General features: G+C 39.9%; 1 protein-coding gene and 1 long non-coding RNA gene across 4 annotated transcripts in view; one reads left to right on the top strand and one right to left on the bottom strand.

Annotated features, from left to right (window-relative positions):
- LOC129031141 (uncharacterized) overlaps positions 1 to 7,105 on the top strand; it is a 64,232-nt gene extending 57,127 nt beyond the window's left edge. For both annotated transcript variants that reach the window (XR_010122940.1, XR_008500960.2), the window contains exons 3-4: positions 2,673 to 2,814; positions 6,490 to 7,105. This is a non-coding gene — a long non-coding RNA (uncharacterized LOC129031141). The remainder of the gene's footprint in view (positions 1 to 2,672; positions 2,815 to 6,489) is intronic.
- Positions 1 to 23,333, bottom strand: part of ITGA6 (integrin subunit alpha 6) — a 79,309-nt gene that overhangs the window by 7,984 nt on the left and 47,992 nt on the right. For both annotated transcript variants that reach the window (XM_054477040.2, XM_054477042.2), the window contains exons 7-24: positions 23,039 to 23,232; positions 22,484 to 22,572; positions 21,650 to 21,768; positions 18,400 to 18,498; positions 18,089 to 18,150; positions 13,222 to 13,382; positions 12,900 to 13,043; positions 11,030 to 11,145; positions 10,715 to 10,904; positions 10,539 to 10,622; positions 10,362 to 10,441; positions 10,131 to 10,208; positions 9,941 to 10,043; positions 8,518 to 8,691; positions 7,055 to 7,153; positions 6,846 to 6,956; positions 6,650 to 6,748; positions 100 to 225 (exon numbers count right to left, since the gene is read on the bottom strand). In XM_054477040.2, coding sequence (XP_054333015.1) covers positions 100 to 225; positions 6,650 to 6,748; positions 6,846 to 6,956; positions 7,055 to 7,153; positions 8,518 to 8,691; positions 9,941 to 10,043; positions 10,131 to 10,208; positions 10,362 to 10,441; positions 10,539 to 10,622; positions 10,715 to 10,904; positions 11,030 to 11,145; positions 12,900 to 13,043; positions 13,222 to 13,382; positions 18,089 to 18,150; positions 18,400 to 18,498; positions 21,650 to 21,768; positions 22,484 to 22,572; positions 23,039 to 23,232 — 2,128 coding nt within the window. The remainder of the gene's footprint in view (positions 1 to 99; positions 226 to 6,649; positions 6,749 to 6,845; positions 6,957 to 7,054; positions 7,154 to 8,517; positions 8,692 to 9,940; positions 10,044 to 10,130; positions 10,209 to 10,361; positions 10,442 to 10,538; positions 10,623 to 10,714; positions 10,905 to 11,029; positions 11,146 to 12,899; positions 13,044 to 13,221; positions 13,383 to 18,088; positions 18,151 to 18,399; positions 18,499 to 21,649; positions 21,769 to 22,483; positions 22,573 to 23,038; positions 23,233 to 23,333) is intronic.

Raw genomic sequence — 23,333 nt, 5'->3', positions numbered from 1 at the left:
GAAGCAATGAAAAAGAAAACGTACTATCAGTGCTGATTCCCATTTTTTAAAACATGAAATAAAGTTTGTTATGAAATTCAAATGCCAGAGATGACTTACCTTCCATAGTATAAACACTAATAAAGCAAGCATCAAGATCCCAGCGAGAATAGCCACTAGGATGATCCACCAAGGTACTCCCGAATACTGAGCTACAGTCTTTGAGGGAAACACAGTCACACGAACCTACAGGGCAGAAAAGAAAGCAGCATTACTACATACTGCGGCAAGAGTTCATGCCAGGAGTTTATGGTTCTAATTCTGCTTTTGAATATATTTTGGACAATGCAGCCTGTGAATGGATGAGATGACTTTCTGATGCAAGATCCTTTCTCTTAACAGAATATTGCTTCAAGAGACATTCCTTGAAGATCTTTCCCCAGAATGTTGAAAATGCTGGGTTGTATTCTGACAAAGTGGTTACTTCTTTGTTAATTTATCTTTAAAAAAAAAATTATTTTGTTATCAACACAAGTAAACTGTATAATGAACCCTTATCTATTCATCATCCTGTTCCAGCAATTATCAATACACAGCCAGTCTGTGTATCTATCTAAACAAATTGCTCTCAAAAAGATACCCAGTTAAATAGATCTAACAGCCAGTCTGTTTGTTCTATCTATCTAACCTGGTATCTTTTTGAGAACAATCATACTTCTTTTTTTTTTTTTTGGTCTCACTCTGTTGCCCAGGTTGGAGTGCAAGTGGTGTGACCATGGGTCACTGCAGCCTCAACCTCCCAGGCTCAAGTGATCCTCCAACCTCAGCCTACCAAGTAGCTGGGACTACAGACGCATGCCACCACGCACAGCTAATTTTTTAAAAAATTTTTTGTTGAGACAGGGTCTCACTATGTTGTTCACAAAGTGCCGGCTTCAAGTGATCCTCCTGCTTTGACCTCCCAAAGTGTGGGGATCATAAGTATGAGCCACCTCACCTGGCCTATACTTTCTTTTAATTAATTTTCAGGAATGGAAAGAAAAGGGCCAGTTTAGGCACAAGTAGCCAACATTCCTCATTTAGACTTTAAAGATGTTGTGAAATACAAAAATAGGGATGGGGCTGCATGACTGATGGACACCATTTTACCTTTTTCTTAGGATATCACACTAAAGACCCTCATAAACAATAACATTTCCTGAAATGGCTTGGTGCCATCTTCTACAAAAAGGTATATGAACAAACTAAACCCTGGACCCACTCAGAGGCAGCTTAGCGCTTAAGTTGCTCCTGCTGCTGCTAAGCTTAAACTCTAAACATAGGATAGTTTGCAAATATCAATTAAATAGAAATAGTGTTTACTCAGAAACCTAAAAAGCTGCTTCTGGCAATTCCAACAACTCAGTTACATGGGTTTAGAATGCAAATGAACTTTGTGATACCAGGAACTATTTTTCAAAGCATGTTAAAGACCTGGTGATTACTGTGAACATGATTTTGTAAACTACACTGATTAGAGATCTACTGGTTTGAAGTTTCTGATATTTCTGAATTAAGAGAATGTAAAGTAAGGGGAAACAAAACTCAGGGGGAGCATTTAACTTCTGAGAAGTGTTTTCAGTCAAATATTGTATGTCCGTATTGAACCCTGGATGCTGCTATGTCTACACTGTGCTTCAATACTTCTATGCGGTGGTGTTTTTCTTTAAAAAATCTCTCATCAAAGTACTTCCCTTTCCACTTCTAGGAAAGTTCCTCAACCTCACCTGACTTACAAAAAATACTTAAAAGCAGTAAAACTGCTTTTCTTTAAACATTCAATAGACAGCAATCCCATCTTGAGATTTAGCCAATTATACTGATGGTAACAGGCAGGCATAAAACACCTTTATCAGCCACCATGTTTCCTGTTATGCTCTAAATGAGGTTTTCTACAAGCTCTGAGCCCCAAGGTGGCCTCGTGGCTCACTTCCCCTCTCCTTCCCTCCCCTGACAGAGAAGAGATTACTGGGTTCAGCACAGGGACATCTACAAAGAAGAGGAGACAGGGACAAACCAGTGAAGCAATAGAATAGTTATGTGGTTGGTAAGCTGACTACAATGAAACAAACCAAATAGATGATTTCAATTAGCCTAAATTGTATCTTGTTTAACTTTGTTGCCCTATTATCTAACACAAGGAAGGTATACAGTGTATCCTTAGGGCAAGGTGGTCATGTGGAAGGGCCATCCTCATTTGTAAGAAAAAGTTCCAAGTAAATCTGGAAGTGGAGAGTGGAAACTGGTCTTCGGCAAGGAGAATCAGCTTTATTATAATAACATTGTGCACAAGTGTCTTTAAAACAGCTGACAATAGGGGAAAGCCACCCCCATAAATGGTTGGGATCCAACATTGTTAACAATTGAGCAAAGTAATTTTTGATTTTGCAGCCTGGAGTGGCAGGGTGTATGGGAATCCAGCTGAAGCTCTAAGCCCCAGGCCTGGCACCATTCAAACCAGAACTTCCACATATTGTTAACTCACTGGGCATCGAAGACTGAGGACCAAAGTCAGGGACTGGGTTGGCTACACATTTAAAGGGCAGATGTGCTCTGTGGTTCTGGAGGGCGAGAGGCCAGTCAGGAAGATTTTATTGGTTGTTTGCTTAAACTGTCAACTGAAGGTTTTTTTGTTTTTGTTTTTGGTATGACAGTCATTCTCCAGCTGGGATTGAGAACAAGGGGAAGCTGGCCATAGAGCCAGATGGCCAAAGATGGAAGACAAAGGGTGGGCTGTGATTCCCAGAGCTCCAAGCCTTGATCTGTCTTGTCACACCAACTGTTACTGATGAACAGGTGAGTAGAAACTACTGTAGAGCTTTACAACTCCAAAAATAATTTCTTACCTTTGGTTTCATTACAGTGTAGTTATTTCCATGGGGATGACACATACCTGTGAAACTCATCCACCATGTGCCCATAAGGGGAAGAGGGATATAAGCTCTGTTGATGCATTAAATTCGATTACCAGTGAGCAGTGCTGAGACTACATTAGCTTGTCAACTGCCAAAATACCTTCTCTGAATTACTCTGTAATGTACCACCCATTGTTCTCATTGAACTTCAGTACAGGAAGTCACCCAATGAAGGGATTTTCGTATCTTTTACAAAATTATCTATTAAGGACATCATCCACTCTTGGTGTTTATCATATAACAGGCCATCTTATAAAGGATCCGTATCTTAAGTTGTTCTCTGAATTTAGAGCCAAAAGGGAAAATCTTATTTCCCTGAAGAATTACGCATTTTTTTGGTCATTTAAAAAAAATTTTTGACAGCCAGGAAGCTTGGATACTCTCTACTTGCTTCCTTAGGGATAAATGGGGACAATATAAATACAACCAATAAACAATCCCCCTCAATTTCCCTGGCTAATTTGACAATGTTATCCTGGTTCTGTCTCCTACAGCATATTCTTAACAGTTGACACTGTATCTTACCCAACTTTGCATCTCTAGCATTTAGCACAGGGAAGGCATACATGTGTCTTTCATAGGTATTTATTAACAAGATGGATTTAATTTAATTGATGCTAAAATATAGCATGGCTTACTGGCTCAATTATGTGACTTCTGCTCTCCTTGACTTCATTATAATAGTGTCCTAATTTAAAAGTGTTTTTTATTGTTTGTTTTGAGACAGGGTCTCACTCTGTTGTCCTGGCTGGAGTGTAGTGGCACAATCTTGGCTCACTGCAGCCTCGACTTCCTGAGCTGAGGTGATCCTCTCACCTCAGCCTCCCAAGTAGCTGGGAATACAGGCATGTGCCACCCCACCTGGCTAATTTTTGTATTTTTTTGTAGAGATGGGGTTTTGCTATGTTACCCAGGCTGGTCTCTAACTCCTGGGCTCAAGCAATCCTCCTGCCTTGGCCTCCCAAAGTTTAACTGTGTTTTATTAAAAGATGAACACAAAACTCTTGAAATTGGTTGGGTTATAAAGAAACAAAAAAGTTTTTTTTGCTTTTTTAAGCCAAATTAAGCTTAGATTTTCAAGCCCAGAAAAACTACAGCTTAAACTACTCAAGAAATGTGCAGATACGACATCTGAGCTATTGTATTTCAGAAATCACAGAAAACAGAAAAGGTGTCAGAAGACTAGAGGTTAAGAAAATGTCTCAATTTTCGAAAGACATGGGTTCTAGATATGAGACCAGTAACCCATTCACAAATCTACCAATTTGTGAAGACATCAATTCCCATTGGGAGGCATGAGTTCTCCAAGCTCTAAGAACATAAAATGCCCAAGAGAACCTCACTTTCATTTGTGACCCAGTCATTAGACTGGACACCAGGGCCCCCAGAGTTCCATCATCTTCCAGAAGAAGAGAGCACTTGAAGAGGAGACATCAGACCCAAGGTCTGGTCTCAGCTCTACTTGCTGGTCGGGTGACCCTGAGGGGGAGATATCTTTCCTTGGATTCAGTTTTCTTATCTAAATTTGAGATTTGGGGACTTTAAGGGGACCAAGTGTCACAGAGTCAAAGAACAGAAGCCCTGAAGTCAGACAATTATGGGTTTCAATCAAGGGTCTCAAATTATATCCCCTCTGTGAGTCTGCTTCTTTGTTTGTAAAATGAGTACAATGTTTACCCTTGGCATTCTTCTGAAGTTTAAATGATAGAGTATAAAGTATCTAGTAAGTTGTAGACATTTTATTAAGGCTTCATTAATGTTAGTCCCTTCCCTCTAAAGTGTTCTCTGTCTAGCTCTGAAATCTCAGTGATTTTCAGAGTTGCTGATTTACAGTTATAGAAAGCTATACCTGCTGCCTTTATAGATGCAGAGAAAGGATCCTTAGGGAAGGTGTGGTTTATTTGAAAGTCCGTTATGATGCCTGTTGATATGTCCTGGAGAGACCGGGACAGTGCTGGTTGATACCACTTATCCAGCAGCTTGCCCAGTACAGCATTTGTCTCAGGCAAATGTATCCCTGGGGCTGGGTGCAGTGGCTCACACCTATAATCCCAGCATTTTGGGAGGCTGAGGCAGGCGGATTGTTTGAGTCCAGGAGTTAAAGACCAGCCTGGGCAACATGGTGAGACTCCGGCTATACAAAAAAAACTGAAAAATTAGCTGGGCATGGTGGCATGCCTGTGGTCCCAGCTACTCAGGAGGTGAGACAGGAGGATTGCTCGAGCCCAGGCATTCAAGGCTGCAGTGAGCCGTGTTTGCGCCACTGCACTCCAGCCTGGGTAACAGAGCAAGACTCCATCTCAAAAAACTAAATAAAAACAAAAATGTATTCTTGTTTGGATAATAAATCATAAGGACCGCTGTATTTCAGAAAACAGAATGATTAGGGAGGCTTCCTGAATTTTCAGCTAGCTAAATGACTGAAGAAGCCAGAACATTTCCATAAGTAGACTGGCAGATTAACTAAGAACAGTAATTCGCAGTATTTCTTTCTCCAGTCTTTTTTGCAAAACATTCCCATTCATGATTCCCACCATGACATGCAGTCATTCTGCCTCAAAATCTTTATACAAGTCCCTGTGAGTTCTAGACTCCCACAGGGAACCCCTCACTATTGGTTCACTACAAGGTTCTACACCTAGTCCTATTCAACATATTTGTCATTACCTGGATGAAGACATAGAGAACATGCTTCTCAGTTTTTAAAACTTTCAGAGATAGAAAGTTGAGAAAGCAAATGATGAAGCAAGATTCAAAATTACTTTGCAAACTGAAACAATGGACCCAAAGCAAATCGCATAAAATGTAAGGATACACTTAAAGGCATACATTTAGATTTTTACAAATAGCTCAAGGACAGGATACTGGCAACACAGCTTGACAACAAATTCTGATGAAAACACCTGGAAGTTTCGGTAGAACACTAACACAAAAATAGCAGCTGCTAGAAATTCAAACATGCTGCTCAGCAATGGTTTGAAAAAGCAAATGTTAGGTAGGTCTAACAGAAGTGTGGTGCCGAGATGCTGAGAGGTAAAGGCCCCAGGTAAGTGGGACCAAGCAGACCCCACCTCAGCTGCTCTGTCCACATGGGAATCACATTGCCCAGGAAGGGAGAGGCCAGGAGCCAGTTCAGCTGTGCCCAGTGTGACACATAGCTCAAGAGCTGGGTGCGTAAACTCTGAGAAGAATAAGAAACATCCAAGGAGGCATGACCATTTCCTTCAATTATTTGAGAGGCTGCTACATGGCCAAGAGAGAACTTATTTTAGACTTGTTTGAGGGGCATAACCAGGGACTCACAAGGTTCAGTTCAGGATTCAGCTATGAAGAGATCTTTTCTAATAATTACAGCTGGCCAAGGGATGGGCCATCACTGGGGCATTATACCAATGGCTGCAGCATTAGAGATGGTAGAAGACACAGGTTTCTAGAGGGCTGTGAGGTGCACCCATTCTCTGAATTGAGCCAGTAGTTCTCAAACCTGCCATGGGCACTGCTGAACTGGATGACCCTAGATTTACTTCTTTTTCTCAATGATTCTATTAAAATACAGCTTGCAGTGCCAGTACCTGAAGACAGTTTTCTCCGTAACGGGGCTATGAGGGAAATGAGCACCAAAGCACATGACTTCAGGACATGAGTGTGGGGTACATGGAAAAGAGACATGTCCTGAACCTGAATGAAGCTGGGGATGAAGCTGGGGAACCTTTCACCTGAGTGCCTGCATTTGGCAGCCTGATATTTTCAGCAGCAGCAGTCACATCAATGAAGGCTCGCATGAGAATGTCCAAGTAGTTCAGTTTGGAATATTCCTGTTTGGAGACAGTTAGTGAATGCATTAGGGAAGTGAAAAGTGTCCTAGGCAAAGGCAAATTACTTCCATGGGACAGCCTCACGCCAAGGTCATACCTCTAGAAATGTGCCATTCCATAACCTCGAGCGCAAAATAAGAGACGCCTTGCTGTCCAGCCCTCGCAGTGGGCATCTGATGTTCACACAGTTCACGTTCACGCTACAGTTCTAGAGAGAAAAGGAAGAATGGTCATCAAAAGACATCGTTCTGAAGAAGTCCTTCCCCTCATCCTCTCAAATATTCACAGCTCTTGAAAAATACTTACAAGAGTCTGGTATTTTCTTTCAGCAAATAAAGAAAATTTTCTGTTATCGTCTATCTGTTTTTCAGTAATTTCCCGTTTCTTTCTTGAGTTGTGAGACTCCTGAAAAAAATTATATCCAAAATAGTTCCAATTTATGTAATTCTTTGTCGCTACCATACAAGCCTCTTGAGCATATCCTCCCAAACAGTGCCACATTCACATAATCAACAATATTTGCCTCTCTCCTGCCAAAGGCACAGAAGTAAGTGTAAAACCAGCAAGTATTATCACTCTAAATTCAAGTTTATTGACTTACTCATAGGACTAAGTAATTCATTCCCACTCTGACCTTAAAACTCAGAGAAAGAGAAATATGCTTTCTTTGTTCCTCTGTATCCCCACCAAACTGTGGGCATACTGAGATCAGAGATCAAATCTTATTCCTGTATCCCTAGCCTCCAGCTGTTCCTAAAACATGGTAGTCAGCACATCTTGAAGGAATAAGTGACACTGAAGAACACAGAAAGAAGCAAAAAGACCCATTATATAGCTCATTCAGAGCACAGCAATGAAAACTAAGCCATACAAGAACTTTTAAAATTGCATTTTCCTTATAGCAAAGATTAGTAATAACGGATTATCTTGATTTTTAACATTGATGAGTAGAAGATCATGCTATAAGCCACCAACTCTGATCACTGATCATACCCAGTCACCTTAGAATTTAAAATAAAAGAAATAAACATGCAAACCTTCATCAAATTGGAACACAAATGATAGGCCAGTTATCTAAGCATGGAGCAATATAGAGAGAGGGGTTAACAGTACAGGCTTTGACATCAGGCAGAGCAGGGCTTGTATGTGGAATCTGTCTCTTAACACCTGAGTGACTGAGAGAGTTACTTGCTCTCTGAATCTTAATGTCCTCATCTGTGAAATGGTGGGGATAATGAAACTCCCTCATAGGACCATCCAGAGAATGAAATGAGAAAATGAAAACAAAATGCTTAGCATAGTTCCTGAGACACAATGAGTACACAATAAATAATTACTATTTTAAAAATAAGCATAAAAACCTTTCAAGGTTAACTTGCTAAGATGCCATTATCTTTTCCAATGAGTTTGGTTCTACTTGGAATGAACACTGGCTGGCCCCTGGATAATAGCAGCTACTATTACCCAGAAGCATCCCCCCAGTTCTCCTTATTATGTAACATACTGGGTCATGATGAAACATCAGAAAATACCATTTGCCTCAGCAAGCACTGAATGACTCTGCCTTATGTACTATAATGGTCATTAACCAGCAAAAATGCCTCAGCCTGCCTCAGTTACTCAACTAGAAAAGAGAAATTGTGACAACCAAAGAGAAAGTCAACCTGCCAGAATATGCCACTTTCCTAAGGACAGTAATGATTTTTCCCTAACAAGTTAGTTTCTCTAATTTGCATTTATGGAGACATTAGATAAATCTACCAACATACCTTTAGGTTCAGGACATTTATCTCATTTTGTGGCTCACAAGTTATCTTTTCCAATCCTTTGGATTCTACTTTCACCAAATAAAGCAACCATTTCCCATTGCTAATTTCTTTTGGCCACTGAATGTTCAAGGTTGCTGTGCCGAGGTTTGTAAGAGGTTTACCTAAGTTTATTACCTGTTAGAAAATAATACATATTATCTCAGTCTAATCTTCTCAATGTAAATTTAAGTAGCAGCTCCTATTACCAAGAGAAAGAAGCTAAAATATCTAATGTAATCCTTTAATAAAAGCACAGGCTCCAAAAATGGACTATAGATAGGGCATTCAAAATAAAGACTTGTGCCTAAAGATTTTTGTAAATAAAAACGAAAAGGTCAAAGGACAACTGATAGCTAACTCGTTCTAGGAACAACTGCTGTATGCAACAGAATCAGCAGTGTAGATATACCATGTTCTCAACATATGCCCAGGGAAAATCGTGTGAATTTGTGAACTGCCCTGTAAGCACCCTGCTTGGCCAATGACAAGGCCTGGGCCAAGGCAGTGTACCAACAACCTGCTTCTGGAAAACCCCATCCACCGCAGAAATGAAGCTGCCTCTGTCCCAGAGGAGATTCTGCAAAACCATTAGGACAGCCATGAATATGAGAGTCCAAGCTGGGAACAGAGTGACGTCCTGCGGCAGAAGCCAAACACAGGAGGTAAGAGCCTTCTTGGTGTCGAGACTGTTCCAGAACCCAAAGACTTCTTTTCCAGCTGCACCTGCATAGAGATCATAACCACCACCACCACCTGCCCCAGCTGTGTCTGTAATGCTAAGAGACACACAGAGGAGAATTCAGCCTCTTCATTCTGCCGGAGTCAGGTGGGCCCATGCTTGTCATTTGAGGCTTTCACTACAGTGGTCACTATGCCTTCAGGAATGTGATTTCAGCCACACAGACCTAAACCCATGTGTGAGTTACGAACAGACTCTACCATATGTTTATGTTTATTCAACAGGACAGAGAGTCACTGTGATTGCCTACTTCTAAATGGTTCAGAGCCAATCACTGCCTTTCCTACAGGCATATACCAAATCTACATTCACCACAAAAACTGGGCTTGTGAAAAGTAGGCATACATTAATATTCTTTCAACCACAAGCAGTAAGAAAGATGACCTTATAAAGGAGGAAGGAATAAATCATAACGCATTCTAAACTGAACTGGATTCTGAACAGTGACAGTTGTTCTCCATCCTGGAGGATAAAATCTTTACTATAAGCCAGTATGTTCTTTAAAAGCTGGCAAACTAATTTTTAACTCATGATTTACTTATAATGCTTATTAATATTACTGATTTATTAAAATGACATACTCAAGACCATACCTAGTATATGTCAGCTTTTCGTATGATGAAAAGACCAACTGCTCCAACTTACCCTGAATTCATACTCTATTAAACTTCCCACTTCATCTTCAGATTTCATAGCTTGTTCACCAACTACTGTACCTCCAAAATACACCTGGGAAGGTTTAGCAACTCTGTCAAATTAAAAAACACCAGTTTTAATGAGGATTGTAAATGGTTCTTTCAAACACTGATTTGTTATGCTAAACACAAACACTTACCCCGAGACCGATAAAAGCAGTTCAATAACCACTTTTGCTTTAGCTGTAATTGGAGCCAAATTATCTTGATTGCTTGTTCTGAAAATGAAAAGGAAACAATAGGGTTGTATTTTACCAGTCAGTTTTCTCACTACAATTAGACTTCTTTTATGAGGTAGATCAGGGCCAATTCATTGACTGCCCATGTTTTCATGAAATAATTCTGAATGGAGAGGTTGATGTAACTCTTACGTTTCTAACTTCAGATTAATATCCAGATCTGGGGTGTCAAAGGTGACTTCAGTTGTACTTAAAACCAAATAAAAAGTGACCTAAAAAAACATAAATAGCTGTTAACACAGGCCATGCATATAGACACTGCAATGGTATTTAAAACAGTAAAATACAGTATATGAAGGCATCACCTACATTTGAATTTCTTTTAAAAGGATTTCCAAGCTCACAGTCAGCTTGTGAGCCATTCTGGTTGGCAACACAACTCAACTGTTTCTCCTGTAAAAGAAACACGCACTAGGTCACAATCCACTCATTTGCCACACAGTGTTGGTTTTTTCCCCTTTCATCTGGTTTCTAACAATACTTACAGGGAAAGCCCTCAGTTCTCTATATGCAGAATATGTTAAAGTGTCCGGAAACGTTGCAATCAGTTTAGCCTCATGGGCATCATCGCCATCTTTTGTGGGATTCCTTGGGTTGGAAGGGCTGTTTGTCACTGTTATTTCTAAAGCAATATCCTTCTGATCTTTTAGAACTAGTTCTGGTACACCTTTTTGACTATTGAAAATAAGAAAACAAGAACAAAAAGGCAAAGTCCTCAATACGTTTCCAGTAAACTTTCTTAACACAAAGCCACCATGAAGCCAGAATCATTTTTGCTAGTGCTACAGAACGATTCTTACATTGGTAAATAAGAAAATTTGTCTTGATTTCCTTCTCGGGTGCAAAATTTATATTCTAGTTTAAGGTTGCTGTTACATACATTGTCGTCTCCACATCCCTCTTTTAAAAAGTGAACCTGTAGGAAAACGAAACTATTGTCAATTAACACCATTCAGGACTCAGGAAGGCATTGATGTAGGTGACTGGCTATTCCACACAGTTCATTTCCCTGTGTGACAATTACCAATGCAGAATTCAAGCTTTAAATGTACTTTGCCACACATCAAATTTCCATTCTGTCCTTTAGTAATACTGTGTTTGAAGAACACTTTGACCAGGGCATGGAGGCAGTGTGGTATAGAAGAGTGTGACCCAGCAGCCACACAGATTTGGGTTTGAAACCCAGCTCTACCCCTTACTTAGCTAGCAAGTCACTTAACCTTTCAGAGTCCAAGTTTCATCATAGGTAACGTGGAGATACCACCATTCTAACTTTATAGGGCTACTATAATAAGTATCAATAATAATGATGATGCCAACGATTATAATACTCGATTTACATATCTTAACTCATTTAATCCTCACAACAGGCCTCTAAAAAGATACTATTATTATGATCCCCATTGTAGAGATGATGAAACAGAGAGCTTAAGGTCAGGTAAGCAAACGGCATACTAGCACCATGCTAATATGTTTTTGATAATCACACCGACAAATAGAAAATCATCTCTAGCTATGGAGCTGGGAATGTACATAAGAAATATTAACATGATAATAATAAAAGTACATGAAAGTATACAGAAATATAAGGAACTATATTTGGTGACAAAAATGATTGACAATATGCAGATGTAAGCATCAGCTCCTGAGACAGTGAGGACTCATTTCTGCAAAGCTGCCTCAGTAAGGCACCAGTACCAGGAGCCCCATAGTGGACAGACACTCATCATCGATTAGATTTTTTTTTTTTTTTTTTTTTAAGATAGAGTCTCACTCTTTTTGCCCAGGCTGGAGTGCAGTGGTGCCATCTCGGCTCACTGCAACCTCCACTTCCCGGATTTAAGTGATTCTCCTGCCTCAGCCTCCTGAGCAGCTGTGATTACAGGCATGGTCCATCATACCCACTAACTTTCGTATTTTCAGTAGAGACAGGGTTTCACCATGTTGGCCAGGCTGGTCTCAAACTCCTGACCTCAAGTGACCTGCCCGCCTCGGCCTCCTAAAGTTCTGGGATTACAGGCATGAGCCACCACACCCGTTCATCATCAATCAGATTTTGAAAGCAAGAACATAATGCCAAATCAAGCTGTCATAGCTCCCCGGGCTAACCTTGCATCTTAACCATCCTAAACCCCTAGCAAACAGACCCTACCTCATATGAGGTATCCCGCAGGCCATCTAATATACATTTTTCTTCCAAAGATGACTTAGGCTATATTAGGCACTAAATGACTACTGTATGCTAATAATACTTTTTTGCTTTGCTGAATTTTGATATTCCTTGATTTTAATGTTCTGACTAGCAACATATTGCTTTCTACATTTCAGTGTTCTCAATGGTAAATAAAACACAATGTATTTTTCTTTCTATGTACAGCTAAAGGAGAAACAGTGTTAGAATATAAGCTCTACCATTTATAGTCTCGATAAGTTATAATGGCCAAAAATGAAGAAGGAAAATACGCTCTGGCCCCAAATTGTATTTCATGTTTTTATGTTTATTGCTAATTTGGGAAACAAGTCTTCTCTAACTTTGCATACATTAAAAACATATTAATACAAAAGAATGGCCTTTAAAGCAAATCACTAGTTCTTTTCCCTTCAAAGACATTTGATTTAGCATCATAAATGGCAAAAAACTTTGGCAAAATGAAAGTCAGAGGGACTTACATCAATATGAGCTGTCTTGGGTTCATCTGAATTCAGAATTGGAAGAACTTCTGGAAGTGAATTCACTCGCCTACGAGAGCTTGGCTCTTGGATCTCCACTGAAGCAGTTATGGGAATGGGACGCAGTTTATCTCTGATATTATCCTGCATGAAAAGCATGCAGTCAGGGTTAAGTGGGGTATACATGCTATTGGGGAATTCCAAAACAATGATTTTGTATTGATTAAGCGGTTGCTAGAATAAATTTCAGAAACCTGCATATCACCATATAACCCTTTTCTGTCCTCTTCGTAAAACAGATGTGACCATCTGCAGCCCTCACCTGTAGCCACAGGGTTTCCTCCATGCACACTTTCTGTTTCTGCCGCTTCAGAGTTAGTTCTTGAGTATATTTGGGCTCAGAACCTTGGTTTCGAAACTGAACTCTTGAGGATAGCCCAGATTTTCTTCTTTCTTTTTCAGCTTCAAGTGTGCCCACAATTGCTAGATAAAATTAAAATCATATTAACGTAAATGCATTCATGCACAATCCAGCCACAAGCATGTTGAACTCCTTTTAAGATTTTAATTCCTTGTAGAAAACATTGCCATTGTTTCTCTTCATATTTCCTGGTAATATGCATTTGCATAATTGTGATGGTTCAAATCAAGCTGTCTTTTCCTTCCTTTTGCTGTTAACAATGTTTCAAAGTTAAATTTTCATTGTGCCACCTGGGGGAGCTCAAGAATAAGTTAAAACCTTTCAGCAGCAGCAGTTATTTAAGAATCAGTTTCTGGCTGAAGTTCATGAACCCACAGAATACTAACGATAAGCAGAGGAACCCAACATTCCCCGAGGACCTAAACTGATTTTCTCCCTTTAAACAGTCAATGCTTATTCAAGTGGCCTCGTGCCTTTGCTATCTGGGAAAGGTCTCTAGAATAGCAGCATCTTCTGAGGGCCTGTGAGGATGCAGAACCCCAGGCCCAGTCACACCTACAGAACCAGAATCTGTTTTTATTAATAACAGCATCACCAGATGATTCTTATAAATATTAATGTTTTAAGAAGCACTGATAAAGGATAATTGTCTAAACAGAGGAATAATATATTTTAGAGATGGAGAATCTTTCGACAGTAGGATGAGACCTTTACCTTAACAAATAAAAAAGAGGCCAGGCACAGTGAATTCTGCCTGTCATCCCAGCACTCTGGGAGGCCAAGGTGGGTGGATCACCCAAGATCAGGAGTTTGAGACCAGCCTGACCAACATGGTGAAATCCTGTCTCTACTAAAAATACAAAAATTAGCTGGGCATGGTGGCGCATGCCTGTAATCCCAGCTACTCGGGAGGCTGAGGCAGAAGAATCGCTTGAACCCAGGAGGCAGAGGTTGCAGTGAGCCAAATTCATGCCATTGCACTCTGGCCTGGGCAACAAGAGCAAAACTTTCTCAAAAAAAATAATAATAATAATAATAAAGATAAAAAAGAATTAAAAGGTAAATTATATATTTTTGAGTGGATAGAGGGCCTGTCAGTCAGCATAATATAGCTCCCACAACCAAACTGTCTACCTTGCACTGGGCTAGAAGGCACAGCCTGTTCTTGATAACCTACACTAATGGAACCTGGAGGGAAGCTAGGATGTGGATGATCAGAATCTCATTTTTTGACTTCAGAACGCATTCTTTGTTGGTTCATTAGATGTGGCTGCTACCTTTGTTTTTCATGGGCCAATACTTAAATTACTTACATTCATTAAGCAGTCACTAACCATCAAAAGGGAAAGCAAACCAAAGTGTGCAGAGGGCTGGAGAAGTTAACCTCCAGGACAAAAATCTGCTACAGAAAACACAGAAAATGAATAACTCACATTCGAATATTCACTTTAGAGTTGGAAGAGACCTTTTCTGGGGGAGGCTTGGGGTCATACTGAGAGGGATAGAGGCAGCACCAGCTTCTAAGTCTCTATCACAAACACAAAAGGTGATTGCTTTCTACAGGGTCTTAGATGCCCAGGTCTCAGTTGCCTCCTAACCACCGCAGGAGTCACTCCTTCCCTCAGCAGGCTGTCTTTCCCTTCTTTTCCCTTCCACCTCCCAGCAGTGTTGGCCTGCTTGGCTAAGCCCTCCCTTCCCCTTCAGATTTCAGCGTGGACCTCACCTCCTCCAGGAAGCCTGTCCTGGCCTCTCCTCACTATCCTAGAGTATTCTATCTCTCCAGTCTCTACACTTAGGCCCACTACGCTGTGATTTCCTGATTGTCTCCCACAGTGGGGCAAAGCCAAGGACAAGGATCATCACATCAGTCTTATTCCCCACCACAGTCCCCAGCAACTAGCACAACACCTGATAGACATATGATTTATAGAACAGATGAACGGAAGTGGGAGTAACTGGTTCCGCACCTGCACACACACACGCACACACACACGATGTGACATTCTTATGCTGAATGTGAGCTATTCAGACCAAAATTTAGAAACACTGACAGTTTCAATAGTAATTTTTGTGTCCATCTGGAGAATTCTTAAATGTCACAGCTGCCAAATGGAATGCTCCCCCATTTTAGGCCCTCTGCAGCCTTGACATCATCCATTTATAAGTGACCTGCTAGCTTCACAATGAACCAGATAAAGGCTCACACGCTGAGTGCCCCTCGCAGCAAAAGTATGGGAGGTGTGGGTGCAGGAAAACCGTTTATCTGCCAAATTCACTCTAACCTTCCCTAACCCTCCAGACAGTCCACATCATCTTAAAATCTTTGCAGGCCACCTTTGCTAACTGCTTGAGGGGCAAGCCAAGTAGAACACTCATTACGGCTCAATTATAGATATCTATATGTATGGAACACCACATCTGAGGACTGCTGAGCTAAAATAGCCCGGTCAAACAATAAGCTCACATTCTTGGATACTGGGAGAAGATTTTAGATGTATTAACTTATGTAGCTTTGTAGAAGTTCTGTCTTAGTTCATTTAGAATTTACTGTGGAAGTAAAAGCAATGAAAGCAAATGTTCTTTGAATGTCTTCAAAGGAAAGTTCCACCCATAATAGGCCATCCATAAACACTTGGTTAATGGAGTAGCTACATAACATAAAAGTAATACACATGGCATCAAATGCCGTGCTACAGCTAGGAGAAAGTCTGTATTTTATATAGGTGATTAATTTGGGGGAAGTCAAGGAGTGCTCTGATGATATTTCACATCTACAGTCAAACTGAGAGTGGTTTGAAAAAATGGCCATCAGAATAGAATAAAAATGTTTCCCCTTTTTCTCTGGCTGCTTAGTCAAAGAATCACTGTTTTCTCCTTGTCTCTCTAATTCATTCCAAACACTGGCAAAGGGCCCATTATCCAAGTGGGCTAGTGTAAGGTATGGCATTTGGGTAAAAATAACACAAATGATACTGAAAGGATGATAGATCCTGAAGAGTCACAGTATACATTTTTTTGTCATTAAAAGCCACACAAAGAATTGCTTTCTACACTCGACAAAATGCCAGCTGCATCAAAAAGCAAAGCGAAAGGCCACAGCTCCACCTGTGCACAAAGTCATAATCCATCCACTCTAAGAATGCTTCATGCAAAGTCTGCAGGTCCCATGGAGAGACCACACAGCAGGAGACGACCCCACAGAAGGGGAGACGGAGAAACCACCTGCAGACAGCTGGAAATCTGGAAAGATGAAGGCTAACTGAGCTTATGACAGTGAGAATCAGGTGAAGGGGGACTTAAAAAAAATTAAAGATAGTACATTTATTTAAACTGTCCCTTTCCATAATTCATTGAACTTTATCACAGGTCAGTATCTTCATTCTCTTGTCTTAGTGGATACATTCATTAGTGTTACATAAAACTTCATATAAAGTTAAAGAAGAATTAGAGTACAGCTAAGAACAGAGCCATGACGTGTGAGAGGATTCACCATTGCAAACCCTAGTCCTTATGTGGCTATTTTTTCCTGTTTCGAGCAACAACTTTAGGTTATTTGAATTAGGTTACATTCTGGAATATTATAAGGGACACCTTTTTAAATAAAGAAAACAGTACTACTTTAGATAACAGGGAGAACACTTCAGAGGACTCATTACCTCATAGTCTCGTAAAGGCTGACAACCATATGAAAGGACAGAATGACCTTGTTCTTCACAAAGTGTCCCTTGGTGGCAGATACAGTACACTAGAATCCCACACTGCCAGGACCATGGCCGGACCCGGGATGAGAATTTCCTCATTCTTTTCACTTCCTCTTTGCAGAAAAGATTTTCTTGGAATTCCTATGCCCCTGGCCTTGACTCTGGAGCCAGGGGTCAGATGACTCACAGCTGAAGCAGTATGGCTGCTATTAAAACATGCCAGAGGAGAGCTTACTACGGCCACTATTATTAAGAGTATCATTAACGGTGTCAAAATTCTTGTCAAAAATCCTGTGTTGCCCCATAAATATATACACCTACTATGTATCCACAAAAATTGATTTTAAAAAATCTTATTTTGAATTACAAAAAAAGGAAGCAGAACAGTATCTAATAAATGACAAACTGCTTTTCATGTCTTCTCAGTTGATCTCCAGCACAACTGTATGCACTAATGACTACTAGGCATTGTTCTGAACGGATAGGAAAACAAACTCAAAGTTAAGGGACTTGCCCTGTGGGTCAGTCAGTATCAAAGCTGAAACCAGGAGCAGAGACCAGGTCTCTGACCTCTCAGGGCCAGCCTGCAAATTCCCTAGGGGCCTGCTCTTGTGAACACAGGGCGGGTGTTCTGGGAGGGAGGGGGTGTGGGGAAGAGAAGGCAGCCTGGCAGCGACTCTGTGCTGTGCTCTGGCACCTGCCGTTGCCCTTTCACAACTGCCAGCCACCACCTACCACCTCACAACCACAAAATCAATTTTCCACACTGCTTTTCAAAGACAGAAACGGAGGAAACGGTTGTGGTAGCAAATAAGTACTTTTCCAAGCCATTCTGTCCTAAACCATCTGCTCTGGAAAACTCAAATGGCGACCAAGTGGAGTTTTTTTCCTCCCTCACTGTGCTGTGCCCTCCTGATTAAAAGGGAGACAAAACATACACTTAATTCTTTACACCAGAATTGACAGACCCATGTTGGCCACTGCAGTTTTATTTTTCTGTGATTTATGCAGAACTTTCAACCTGGCAGACAGAAAATAGACATATTTTAAAGGTACTAGGTACTTACATATTGAAGGATTATAACCAGCGGGGTTAGCAGTATATTCGAAACAGGATTTAACCTGGAGGCTGAATAAAATCAAACACATATTTCTTAAAAGACCCATTATTGCAGTGGAAAAAACCCACATGTTCCCTAGCTCTCCAATCCCCCCACTGCCCATTGATGATCAACATGTTATAAAAACACTTGACAGACCCTCTTCCCTTTGCCCAGCACTCCCGTCATCTTCCCTGTGACTCCTCAGGACAACAGAGTCATCATAAGTGGAGGTGGGAAACTGAGGGGGATCCCACCAAGACAAGAGGGACGCTCACCATATCCCGCTAGGCGCCCCACACGCTGTTTTCTGGCGGAGGTCAATTCTGTTAGGAGTTACTGTGATGGTTTTCTGAACATTAATCACAGGCCGGGATCTGAAGACAAAAGGAGTGAAAAACAAGCTCAGCCTCTTGTTACCTTGAATGTGAGACCAATTCACATACTAGATAGCATCCTTAGCTGCCCAGCACAGCTTAAAAACACAGGAAAAAAAATACACGTGACGTTTTCCCCCATTGCTGAAGAAAATAACTGTTAATAGATATAAATGTATACAATGCAGAGCCTCATTATACAATATTTGTTTAAAAACGTACACACTTACATGTGCAACATGTAGGGGTTTCAGAGTTTTAAAGTAAATATTTTGTCTCCATTCCCACCCGAACACCCAAGTAGCCTTGTATGTTCTTCCAGACACGTCACTGTTAAAATTATCTAAAATTAAATATTAAAATATATGTATAATTTCAACTAAATGGGAACTTAATTGCCATTTTTCTGTATGTGGCTTTTTCTCATTCATTTCAGAGGTCTTGTCCTGTATATACACATAGATCTAGTTCACTGTTTGTCACACCTGATGGCATTACACCGTATCAATGTAACATCCTTTATTTAACCAGTACCTAATCGGTAGACATTCACGTTGTTGAGCTTTCTGCTTTCACAAACATCATCTATGCACACACTTGAGTTTATCTGTGGGATAAATTCCCAGCAGCAGAATTTTGGAGTCAAAGAATATGTGCATTTTTAATTACGAGTAGTCTTGCCAACATACCCTCTGGAAGAATTACACCAACAAACATCTAATACCTGAGATACTCATGATCAGCGTGTCTACAGTATGTGAATTAATACAGGCAATCCTGAACTTGGGAGTCTCCATTGTACAAACACTTGCCCTTCTCTTCAGCCTCCCTCGGAGTCTCCCACCCACAACCTTCAGTCTTTGCCTTCCCATTGCCAGGATTGACAACTTTTCTACCCCCACAATATCTCTGCAAGCAAAAACTTGAACTTTTAAACCTCTTCCCACCTCTGCGCTGCCTACTGCAACCCCGCAAACACTTGAGAAGCTGGAATCCAATTCCACACCCTACTCTGGTTCACCATCTGAAAACATCTTTTCGTATGTTTTGGCTGCCCTGCTCCCAGCAGCCACAGGGGTCTCCACGGGTCTGTGGCCCGACTGCTGCCACAGGCACAAGAAATGCAGGTATGCGGTGGGTTGAGGGGGTATGAGTAGGTGAGGAGGCCCACCTCCATCGCTCCCCACCAGAACTCAGAATGGGGCCTGGGGTTTCATTACCACGTGGATTCAGTTAGGCTGACTCTGATGGGCTTGTGGTAAACCCAGCCATTCTGGAGAACAGTGTTTCTATAAGAAAATGCATTCCAAATCCCAAACAGCTAGCTCAAACTTCTGGAATCAATCTGTTGGTAGGCTAGACAGCACAAGTCCATTCATGGTGAAGGTGGGGGACAATAAAGGGTCAAATACTGCCCACATTCCCTGTTTTTCTATTTTCCTTTATTGTTTACCATTCTATTTTTATTTTACATTTAGACAGCTGCTAGGTTCTAAGATACTAACTAGATACATTCTTAAGTTTTGAGAGTATATTTAAAAGGCAAAAATTCACACGTATTTTAAAATCAGTTGCCACAGATACAGTATTTTACATATCGTAGTATTTTCACAGACATTTCTGCCTAGAACATATTTTAATTGTCTTTTAAACATACAACACACAATTTTGAGGGCAAAGTATACATGAATTATGAAAACTATGTCTTTTAACATAAAAAAGTCTTATTAGTTTGGCTGCCTCATGTTTAAAATTGGTGTTTATTTACTAACTACCCTGAAGTGCTAGTATGATTTAGTAGAAAAAATGCACAGGATTCAAGTCGGGAAGATTTAGGTGCTACATTCTGTCTCTCAGGCTCCAGCCTGAAAAGCTCAAGCCAAGTCCTGGGCCTCAGTTTCCTCATTTGTAAAATAAGGGGAGGTTAGTCCTCTTCTTATCAAAGGGTTGTTGAATTTTACTTTCATACTATCTGCAAGTAAAGAGGGAACAAGTGTACAGGGTTGACAGTCAACCTACTTATGAGAACAGGAAAGTAAGGATATTAAAATATCAATTACACTAGACAGAGGCAAACATTTAACTGACTAAAGTTAGGTCATCTATTGTATTGACAAGGAGAGATAGCCCAAGATTAAATAAAAACCAGATTACACAGAAGTTACAGTGTAGCCTTTTGATGATACCCTAAAAAGTAGAGAAATGTTCAGAAGTTTTGTGGAAGATGGGAATAATGTACTGGATTTTCTATAATTCTATATTATTAACTTTTAAAAAAATAAATCTGCTACTTTTTAAAAATTAAAAAACAAACAAAAAAAACCCTCCAATTTTTAATGGTGACTTCCAGCAGTGATGAAAGCGCTGGTTAAAGGGAGACTCAAACACCACGGATGGGAAATGTTGCACCATTTCGGGAGGTCATCTTGGTGAAACCGAATCAAAAGTCTTGAAGCACATATATCAATTTCACATCCAGGAATTTATAATAAGGAAACAAGGATATAAACAAAAGTAAGAATGTTTTCCACAGCTTTTTATATCATGGGGGCAAAAAAAAATTGTGAAGCAACGTAACCATCCAGTGAGAGCCCGGCAGTTGGTTAAATAAGCTCTGAACCTGTCAGAAGATGCCTCACAGACAGTTGTTAACTTCATTTTGGAAAAGTACTCAGTGACATAGGAAAAGTCCACTATGTATCCTAAAGAGACAAAAGCAGGTTACAAAATTGTGCACAATTATGGTCTTAATTTTGTTAAATATACATGGTCCAATCACAGAAAATAAAAGAATAGAAATCAAGATCTTGGAGTTTAATAATTCATGGTGAATTATAGGGGGTTTCCTTCTGTATGTTCTTTGTACTGTTACATTTTGTATGTGTTTTGTTTTTTCATCATCAAAATTAAGGTTTTAAAAATAAATGAAGTAAAAATTCTAACTTGGATCTATGTTTTCTTCAAATACTTTAAAAGATTTTAGAAAATAGGTTTTTATTACATTGTTTACTACCTTCAAAAGAAAAAGAAATAGCTTCACAATTCATAAAACTTTGAAGTATAGGTATGACAGATTTCAATCCGAAAGGTCAACATTTTAGTATAACCTGATTATAGAACGTGCTTAACACTAAAATCATAGACAACAGACCTGAAAATAGTTACTGAATCTGAGAGGGAACCAACAGCAACATCAGGGTAGGAATTTCGATCAAGGTCCATGTTTCCAGCAATTGAATATCCAAAATAAGGTGATATACCCTTGAGAACCTGAAATACACAGGGCATCCGAATGGACATTAGGCTATCAACATGAGCTTCTTAACAATGCTTTGAAAAAGACACACAAGTTTCTTTTGAACTGAAATTTGAGAGTTCACTTATAAGTAAATTATATTATATACAAGTCATAAATTTCTATATGATCTAACACTTCATACATTTCATTTCATAAAAGTCATCCAATTTACATAGTATCTCAAAGCAGAAAAGAGCCCATTTCTGATGAGCTTGTTTATTGTATTAAGTCAATCAGGCCATTTCAAACCAACAAACCAAATCCCCCTACCTTCCCTACAAGTCTTATTTTTCTCAAAAGAAATTTTTAATTTTTGGTGTCTACATTCTCCATGTAGTTACAGTCATCTATTTTGTTTGCCCAATTTCATCTCTATTTAGTATGCTACTAAAGAGAATATATCGTATTTCCTCTCTTCATGCCATCAGGGTAGAATAACATTCTTTTGCTTTGGATTACTTTGATTCCTAACTTATCTAAGAAATTTTACAATTAAGAACAAGCAAGTCATTGCATTTATATATTTATTTTGAAGGTATCTTCTAGTAATATATTTTTTTAAAATCTATACTATTGTGGACTTGTAAATAAAATAAGATTTGTGTAAAAAGTCACTTAAACCTAAATATTTTATTATAGGGCAAAAAGTTGAGACTCTAGCTGTAGAAATCCCAGTTATTTGGTTACCTGTGTTGGTTTGGTATTTATTCCATTTGCAGATCCATGATAGATAAAAACCTTTCCCAAGTCATCATATGGAGCTCCAACTGCAATATCTGTTGACAACATCACATTTTAACATTTTGACAAACGCTTTAGAAACACTCCAGTAAAATGTTTTAAAGTAAGATGACATAAGCACTATTATTTATTTGTTTGGCTTTTTTTTTTTTTTTTTTTGAGATAAGAGTTTCGCTCCCGTTGCCCAGGCTGGAGTGCAATGGCGCAATCTCGGCTCACCGCAACCACTTTCTCCTGGGTTCAAGCAATTCTCCTGCCTCAGCTTCCCAAAGCTGGGAGTAGCTGGTATTACAGGCATGTGCCACCACACCCAGCTAATTTGTATTTTTAGTTTCTCCATGTTGGTCAGGCTGGTCTCGAACTCCCAACCTCAGGAGATCCGCCCACGTCAGCCTCCCAAAGTGCCGGGATTACAGGCGTGAGCCACTGTGCCCAGCAGCACTATTATTTAAACAATCAAATAATCTATAAATCATAGCCATTTCATAATCTATTATCTACCTGGGTAGCCATCTTGATTAATATCTCCAATATTTTTTACTGCAATGCCAAACATAGAATCTTTGGTTCCATTAAGACGAATTGGCTTTACATTATTCCATCTGCCTTGCTGGTTCATGTAGACATACACTGCACCTCCAACTTCTCCATCTCTATCAAAATACTGTGGGGCTCCAATAACTATATCTTGCCACCTAAAAACATAATGAGGGGAAAGAGCCATGAACCAACAGCTAACATACCAGCAACACCAGTCTAGGTACTAAGGATACAAAGACATATAATAGAAAGGCCC

Source organism: Pongo pygmaeus, chromosome 11 (genome assembly GCF_028885625.2).
Source record: "Pongo pygmaeus isolate AG05252 chromosome 11, NHGRI_mPonPyg2-v2.0_pri, whole genome shotgun sequence".
NCBI lineage: Eukaryota > Metazoa > Chordata > Mammalia > Primates > Hominidae > Pongo > Pongo pygmaeus.
The sequence above is the reverse complement of the archived record's forward strand: the minus strand, read 5'-3'. Positions and strand labels throughout refer to the sequence as shown.